Source organism: Mus pahari, chromosome 14 (assembly GCF_900095145.1).
Source record: "Mus pahari chromosome 14, PAHARI_EIJ_v1.1, whole genome shotgun sequence".
NCBI lineage: Eukaryota > Metazoa > Chordata > Mammalia > Rodentia > Muridae > Mus > Mus pahari.
In genome coordinates this window covers 66,452,396-66,461,086 of record NC_034603.1, presented here as the reverse complement: position 1 = coordinate 66,461,086, position 8,691 = coordinate 66,452,396, and the positions used below count along the sequence as shown (strand labels likewise).

Genomic DNA, 8,691 nt, shown 5'->3' with positions numbered 1-8,691 from the left:
CCCAGAATCCCCTGTTGTGGGCAAGCCTCTCCCTGACCCTGGTTTGAGGGCACTGCCAGATTGGGTCTATCTCAGCTCTCAGGGTCTCTGGCCAAGCCTTTGGCACTTAATGCTTGTGCCAAGCCACTGGTACCCAGAGCCTGTAGAAAGTTCCCTGTCTTGAGTCCCCAGCCCAGAGAGGGAGAGGAGAAGGTGGAGGCAGAGAGGCAGAGGCATTATAGAATAAATAGAACTTTATTCTTTCTCCAGTAGATCTCAGCGGAAACCCAGCAGGAACAGGTGCGCCAGTGGGCTCCAGGGTGAGACCCCACCCAGGCAGGAGGGCAAGGTAGAGCCTGCTCCCCCAGCCCAGGGGTGTAGGGGAGGTGACCCCCTGGAGTCCCGTCCTGCGGGGCAAGGAGGGGGCCAAGGGGTTGGGGATAGGCTGGGGAAATTGGAGGAACTCAGGCTGTGTGTGTGTGTGTGTGTGTGTGTGTGTGTGTGTGTGTGTGTGTGTGTATGCGCATTGGAGGGCCCCATGGGGTGCTGGTGGCTATGAGGCTGGGGGCTGGGGTAACTTGGACCCCTTAGCTGGCCCCTTCACAGTGGGGCTGGGGCTTGGATGAAGTGAGCTGACAGGCAGTGAGGAGGAACAGTCTATCATCCCAGGGGCCCTAGCTCCACCCTCACCCTGATTATTGGTGGGTAGGGGGACAAACCAAAAGCCAGGATCCTCTCTTCCCAGGGGTAGCTGCCCAAGATGCCCACACCCAGTGGCTGAGCAGAGGGGGGAGGGGAAGCTGCTTTCCTGCACGGGGTAGGGAAGGTGGCCTTGGAAAATTAGTATTTCACAGTATCAGAGAAAACTGAGGAGCAAAGACTGGGATGTGGGAGCATCCGCTGGGACATCAAGGGAGAGGGGAGCCCTCTGAGCCCTGCCCATCCCCGGGACCCACCCCCCTCAGCTCGAGATCCAGCTCCCCCAATACACAGCACAAATTCCTTCAGTATAAATGTGCTTAAAATGAAAATTCTTATTAAAAAAAAAACAAAAAAACAAAAAACAAAAAAATTAAAAAAAACGAAACCAGCGAGAATTAATATCTGGGGGTTGGTACGCAGGATATGTACAGGGGGTCTCCCCCACCCTGGGCACCCTCTGTCACCATCCAAAGCAGGGGTTGGGGGAAGTCCCCATCTGGGGAACGATGGCTTGAGTTCCGAGGACAGGGAGCCAGGTCCCGGCATTTGCTGGTGATGAAGACGTGGCAAGGTGGGTGAGGGCTCAGGCCCAGGTCCTCACGTGGCTCAACGCCCGGCCCCTGATGCCAGCCCAGGCTGCCGGAAAAGGGCAGTCCATCTCGGGTCCAGGCCTCTGTCCACAGAGTCACTGCCTTCTCCCTTCTGTCCCTCCCCCCGAAGGTCCCCAGTTCTGTCTGAGAGGACGAGTGTCGACAGGTCACGCGGCCGGCAGGAAGGCAGAGAGAGCCAGGGCCGGGGTGAGGGCTGTCCGTGTGTCTGTCGGGGTGAGGGCTGTCCGTGTGTCGGGGTGGTCATGGGGACTGAGTGGCTGGGCTGCTTCTGTGGGAGCTGGGACTGAGGCTGGGGCTACAGCTACCCGGAGGTGGGGCCAGGCCACCCCCATCTCGCGTTCCGCCCCCTGACTGTCCGCTTAGAGTGTCCAAGCCCTCAGAGTTCTCCAGCATCTCCTGGATCAGGGGTGGCATGGAACCAGGGATCTCCATCTTCAGTGTGATCACCCGTTCAGCTCCTGAGGGGAAGGGGGTGGGGGTCAGAGGTGGGGCCAGGGGACCAGTGCCACCCACCTGGGCACCTACCACGCACTGCACCTACACCCGGGGCTCAGTTACTCGACACAGGACACAGGCCTGCTCTCTCTCCTGAGCCCGCAGTGTGGTGACTGGGTGAAGCATTCTAAATTCAGGTTTGGCTTGTCTGGATTTGGCCCCTATCACCAACCCCAACACACACACACTGCCCCCCACCCCCCAGGAAACGGAGGTTCAGAGCTGGTAAATGCCGTTTTCATAGGCTACACCCACATGACCTATTACGGAGGCCTGTCTTAAAGTGCCATGGAGAAGTGACAGCTAGAGAGTCCCAGCCTAGACAGATGGGGACATGCCAGGTTCAGACGAGGAAGACACCATGTAGATACCAACACATGAGGTGCCAGCTTGGCTGTGGGCAGCAGCCCTAGTCCTGGGTGGGCCCTTCCTCGAGGTCAACAGTTCTCAACCTTCCTGATGCTGCCACCCTTTAATACAGTTCCTCATGTTGTGGTGACCCTCCCCCCCCCCAACCATAAAGTTATTCCGTTGCTACTTTCCAATCTGTAATTGTGCTACTGTTACGGAATCGTCACAGTATCTGACAGGAGGCTCACTGTGAAAGAGTCACGTGACCCCTGATGTTGGAAAACACTCCTGGTGGTGAAAGTTTGACACTCACCCTTGGCGCTGATGCTCCGAAGGTCTGTGATCTTCATCAGCATCTTGGGGAACATGTGGGGTCGGCTGGGCCTCCGTTTCCGGACGTAGACTTTCAGTGCTTCCAGCAGCGGCTCCTGCAGCATGTCCACCTTGTCTGGCTGCTCCAGGTCCTGGCGGTCTGAACATAAAACTGTCCCTGAGCAGGAGCCCCACCTCACCCCAAGCCAACTCCACCAACCAAGAATACACACAGCTGCATTCCCAGATCTGGCCACTTGGGGGCAGAAGGCTGCTCCCACATCCCTGGCCACAGGGTAGGCCAGGAAGGGTCTCTGGGCTGGTAGGCAAGAAGAGAAGCTTCCTACTTTAAAAAAAGAGTGGGGTGTGGAGTTCTCAAAGCTCAGCAGCTGTGGTGGTGGAGATGGACACCCCTGGCCCAACATGGGTAGCTCTCCTCATAGAAAGCAGGCAAGTCCCAGCAGGTCACCATCATTATTACAGCAGGGTGACAAGGTCAAAGTGGATAACTAACGTTAACTGTTTACTGGGTCTTATTCTTGACCCTCTATAGATGGGTGCTTGAGGGCCGCCTGCACCTCACCCACCTCCACAGATAAGGCAGATGGCACTGAGCAGTCCAGTCTCAGCGTCGTCCATCTCCAGGGGCAGCAGCTGGTTGGCAAAGGCAAAGACCAAGTCGGTGAGGGGGCCAAAGCCAGCGTTGTGCATCTGAGTCCGGTTCAGGGTCAGTCCATCTGAGAAGGTCATTGTGTCTTGCTCAGGCGTGTACCGCGTGCAGATTCGCAGAATCTGGGTGCAGAGGGTGTATACAAGGTTCAGAGGCTGGAGGCGCCCCCACCTTCTGCCCCAGACCCTGGCACACCAGTTCCAGCATCCCCCCGGGAGGCTTCTCTCTCCTTGGCAAGCAGCCAGAGCGTGGCTGGCTGACAAGAATTTCCTCCAGTGACGGAAAGGTTCTGTCTGCAGCATCCAAGGCAGTAGCCACCCGGCCCCAGGTGGCTACCGAGCACTCGAGAGGTGGCTAAATGCAACCGAGGGACTGAACTCAGTCTAATTGTAATTAAATTTAAATAGGCGCGTATCTCCACCGCTACTGCTCCGGGCAGCAGATCTAGGCCACACTGCCTTCTCGTACCGAGAAATCAGGAGGGGAAGGAGTTTCCAGCCAGCAAGAAACAAGGCAGATCTGTTCCCAGGACCATCTCATTCTGCCTCAACAGTTTGTGCCCAATGGCGCCTCCCACATCTGTGCCCCGGGGCCCCGGCACCCGATGCCCTCCCTTTTCCAGAAGCCTCTCCACGCTTCTAGTTCTCCACCTACGATGTCTTTGAAGGAAGAGGTGGTGGACTGACACCCTTGGGAGAGATTACGGGGAGCCCTCCTCTTAGCCTTCACTTGGACAGTTCATCATTACGTCCAGCATCCCGCTCACAACTCAGGCCACCAAACGCTCTAGCGTGCCAACTCCATCCAGCAGCTGTGTCCCAGCAGCAGACCTCTCCACTTCCTGTTCCCAGGAAAATGCCACCTTCCCATGATGCAGCTAAGAGGATGGGTGCCCGCAAGAGTGGAAGAAAGCCCAGCGTGAGCAGTGGGCATTCGGATTCAGGCAAAGTGGCCGTCTGGCTGGGAACAGATCCTACAAGGGCCAGAACCCGGCTGGCGAGCAGGGGCAGACTCTCACCAGGATATCCAGGCAGGCAGCCTTGAGGAGGGTGATCTGGTCGGCGATGGTGAGGGTGGTGAAGCCGGGAAGCTGCTTGGCGAACTCCACAGTCTTAATGATACACTTGGTGGAGAGTTCACTGAACTTGTCCCAGAGGTCAATGTCCAGGGAGACGCGTTGTTCTGAGCTGTTGTTCTGGGGGAGGCAGGGAGGGTCAGGGCCTCGGCTATGGCACCAGCACTGGCTTCAGCCTGGCCCCTCGCTGCCTTTCGCCCTCTGCCCAGCCTACACTTCCCGACGGTGTAGGAGGAGACAGGGGAAGGGCGGCAGAGGCAGCCCCCGGGTGTGTGGCACCCCTAGCAGCTGGCATACCGTAGTGTACTTGCCCAGCTGGCAGAGGGCCGGAAAGGTCTCCTGGTGCGCTTTGCGGACCTTCTCGATGAGCTCCCCCACCTCCGGCGTCAGCGTGTAGCTCTCCGAGCACTCGGGCTTGGGTGCCTCTTTCTTCTTTTTGTTTCGATCATTTCGCACCGCTGGGGGGGGGGCGGGGAGGAAGGGGGGACATGGGTTAGTTAGAGAGTGACTGCTTCCGGCTCGGGGTCGTCGGGCCCAGCTTATGCTCTCCACCACCCAGACGGCACACAGACAGACAGACAGACAGACAGACAGACCCACAAAACAGTGCCCCACACTAACCCTCCATGTCTGTCTAAATCATATCCTAAACACTATTCTAGACCCTGGGACTGTGGCCGAGGCCACACATGTGCACACATGCCCTCGGCCAGTGTGTGGCACCCTGTCATGCATCCACCGCAGCAGCCCACACTCTAAGAACATGTGCCCAGGTTGACAGTCACACACACTGAGTCCCCAATTTGGTGCCTGTCAGGAATCCCTGCTGTCGCAGCTCTCCTGGCAGCAATCTCCCTGGGGGATTCCTAAGACTGGCTCAAAGCAGCCTCCCTGGGCAGGCAGGGAATAAGGCTCCCCAACCAGAGAATGGGGGCCCCCTGGCAGAAGAATCTCTTGGCCCATTAGCTGGGGAGCTGACAGATCACTGGGAGGGGGGCGCTGAGCCGCACACACCGCTCGGGCTTTAAAGAAGCGATGGGGTCGTTACCAGCCGATTATCCCAGACACACAATCACTCACAGGGCTTCCGTGGCGGCTGCTGACGCGGGAGGAAGGAAGGGTGGGGGTGGGGGTCCAGGGAGGGGATGGGGGAAATGGGGGGGGGGAAGCTGGCATAATTTGGAGATCACTCATGTCGATTCTGCAAATTCAATAAAGTGCAGGGGAGAGAAGGGAGAGGCAGAGTGGGGGATAATTTGGGAAGAGAAAATTGCAGCTGTGACAAGACGTTTATCATTCGGAAGCTTTAATTCTATTGAAATGGCAGCTGCTCAGCTCCGGGGCACGGAGCAGCCGGGAGAGGGAAAGGAGGGAGAGAAAGAAAGGGGGAGTTGTTGTGGGAAGGAGAGGGGGTCCCCACCCTCGTCCTGTCCGTCTATAGTTCAAAGAAGGAAGGTGGGGCAAAGGGAGAAGGAAGTGACGGCCCCTTTACCAAAGGTCTCATTTTTGCACGTCCTAAGTTGTCACAGACTCTGCAGAGGACCGTCACTACTTCCTGAGTGCAAGACCGGCACTCCCGCGTCTCTGGTGACAGGAGGCAGCAGGATATCCAGCCCCCCAATTCCTGGCTGGGGCCGCTGGTGCATTAGACAGAACCATCTTTCTCGGCACCCCTCCCCACAAAGGGCTGGAGGGGGTCTTGCAGCCCCCTCCCCCACCTCATCCCCCAAGGCTCGGGCTCCATGGCAACGGCCACGCAGACAAGGAGGCGTCTGTCAGCGTCATTTATCTCTGACATCATCAATCACTGGTCACCACGGCAACACCCATGATTCAACACAAGAGGGTCTCCCTGTCCAGCCCTCCCCTCTGGCCCTCCCTCCATCGGGGCCTCAGCTGAGCCCAAACTGGAAACCCCCTTTCCTCTGGGATCTGAGAAGTCCAATTCTCTTCCAACTCTGGGTTCCGGGCTTATCCTGACAATGGCTTCAGGGGTCCTACGTCAGCCCCCTTATACATACAGACCAACTTCACACCCTTTCAAGTTCAGGCCCCTCCCCTAAGATACAGGAGGGACTGGGATTAGCTATTGAGCCACACCCCAAAGCCAAGCAAAACCCAGAAGAAAGCTATCCCAGGGGCAGGCACCCACGCACAAGCATGCATGCATGCATGCATGCAACCACCATGCTAATGGGACCGTTCTGTGCATTCTGGGCTTAAACACCAAACAATCCGTGGACACGCAGCCCGCCAGACTCCCAGGTTCGTGGCGTTATCTACAAAGCATCCTTAACTAGAAGCTTGCCCGCCTGCCTCGGCACACATGTTCCCACATGTACACACAGGCACACACACACACACACACGGCACCCCTGCACGCCCCACTTTGGGCGGGGCTTGGTCCCTGGCCCTGTGACACTCACACTCCTTGGACATGCCCACTTCGAAGCATTTCTGCAGCCGGCAGTACTGGCAGCGGTTCCGGGTCACCTTGTTGATGATGCAGTTCTTGTCCCGGTGACACGTATACACCATGTTCTTCTGGATGCTGCGTCGGAAGAAGCCCTGGGCACAGGAGGAGTCGGGTTATCCACACCCAGAGCAAGAGCAGCGACCCCCCAAGCTTTTGCTATGGCCTACATAATAATGGCAGAAAAGTGGGGGAAGATGACTCCTTTGAAAGGATGCTCTCTGAGAGCCCAGGCCTGTCGCTATCTCACAGGCTGGCCTGGAGTCTTCCCTAACCTACATCCCTGTACCTGATTTCTTTTTCAGAGGAAAAGACTTAGGGCTGCAGAGGACATAGGACACACGAGGCTGGAGATGGGAGAAGAGGCGTCTGGAACTCACAGCCCGGGACTCAGGACACAGCAAGAAAAGACAGCAGGCTGGGCTGGGTGTGGTGAAGCAGTCCTTTAACCCCAGCACTCGGGAGGCTTGAAGCCAAGTGGATCTTTGAGAATTTGAGTTCAGCCTGGTCTATAGAGTTCCAGGACAACCAGAGCTGCAGAATAGAGAGACCTTGTCTCAAAAGACCAAAAATTAAAAATAAATAAAAGCAGCAGCAGGAAGCTGACAGGGACTATGCACAGTTATACACACTCACAAACTCATGAGGCCAAGAAGGCACCGTGCAGTCATGCACACTCGTGAGGCCGAGGAGGGACGGCGTGCAGCCAGCCAGTCACTCATCCTTGAGAGCAAGACAACGGGACATTCACCACCGAGACAAACACACTAACTAGACAGACACAGAAAAGCCAGGCTGTCCGGGGTTCTGCAATGTAAGTTAAGTTAGCACAGAAACTGACTGACCAGGTAGCAACAGGACAAACCAGACAGAACCAGGGCAGTCTTACACTAACTACCCTTGACCTCGAACTTACACTCGGAGATGGCTATTCCAGCCTGGGGTTCTTTCCAGGGTCAAGAGCCCCAAGTACTGAGGATGCACAGCTTCTACGCCCTTATCACTGAAGGAAGAAACTAGGGCAGAGGCCCTGCCACCAATCAGGTAGAGAGCAGATGTCCCGGCCAGAGCAGCCAGGAAGGGTGAGCCACATGCGTGCCCAGAGACCAGTATCAGTAAGATGGCAGGAAACCCAGTAGCCACCGGGGAGCCCACAGCCTGGACACCTGAAGGGAGGCCAAGGCAGGGTGTCTGCTACTAGTTGTCTCTTGCAAGGATCCCATGGAAAGCTTCAGGCGAGGCCACTGGGGGCAGGCCTCCTGGGTCCCCAGCCAAGAGCCAGGCAGCAAGCCGCCAGCTCACCATGGCAACCTGGGGAAACAGTGGCAGGGCGACCAGTGTACACCCTGCCAGCCAGCGGATGGAGACAGGAGAGCATGGGGGGGGGGGGAGAAGCAAGCTTTTGGTCACAGGGAGGGGATGCTGCTCATTTAGGGAGGAGGCATCCTCCTCCACAGTTGCTGAAGAAGCAAAAACGGGCGGGCGGCATTGGTAACGGCCCTGCCAACTGCATCCTGAGGACACGATCGTGGGTGTGGGTGCGATATATTCTGTTTATCTGACCCAGACTGTCCTTCGTGACTCCCTCCACTCACCTTACAGCCCTCACAGGCGCTGACCCCATAGTGGTAGCCGGATGACTTGTCTTGACAAACAAAGCAGGGCTTGTAGATGCGGGGCAGGGGTGGCGGCGAGGGAGGGCTGGGCACTATCTCTTCGGAACTGCTGCTCTGGGTCTCGATGGCTAGGAGAGAAGGAGGAGACTTGAGAGACCCAGGTACCTAGCCCTCCGCACCCTGTCCACCTCGCCTGGGGTGATCCTGGTCTCAACACTTGAGGGCAGGATTCAAAGCACGGACAGAGGCGGTAAGTCTCTGTAAACGTGGCTCTCCCCCCCCCCCCAGACTGGCTGACAGTTAAACATTCAGGTCCCATTATTCCTATGTCCTAAGACTCAGCTTCACATGCATACACACACACATACACACACACACACACACACACACACACTCACACAGAGACT

At 57.1% G+C, this 8,691-nt stretch overlaps 1 protein-coding gene across 3 annotated transcripts in view; it reads right to left on the bottom strand.

The window, feature by feature from the left end:
- Positions 1-249: 249 nt before the first annotated feature.
- Rara (retinoic acid receptor alpha) overlaps positions 250-8,691 on the bottom strand; it is a 47,698-nt gene continuing 39,256 nt past the window's right edge. For all 3 annotated transcript variants that reach the window (XM_021212244.2, XM_021212243.2, XM_021212245.2), the window contains 7 exons: positions 8,264-8,412; positions 6,622-6,763; positions 4,493-4,653; positions 4,139-4,315; positions 3,038-3,242; positions 2,452-2,610; positions 250-1,750 (listed from right to left, as the gene is read on the bottom strand). In XM_021212244.2, coding sequence (XP_021067903.1) covers positions 1,533-1,750; positions 2,452-2,610; positions 3,038-3,242; positions 4,139-4,315; positions 4,493-4,653; positions 6,622-6,763; positions 8,264-8,412 — 1,211 coding nt within the window. In that variant the 3' untranslated portion in view covers positions 250-1,532. The remainder of the gene's footprint in view (positions 1,751-2,451; positions 2,611-3,037; positions 3,243-4,138; positions 4,316-4,492; positions 4,654-6,621; positions 6,764-8,263; positions 8,413-8,691) is intronic.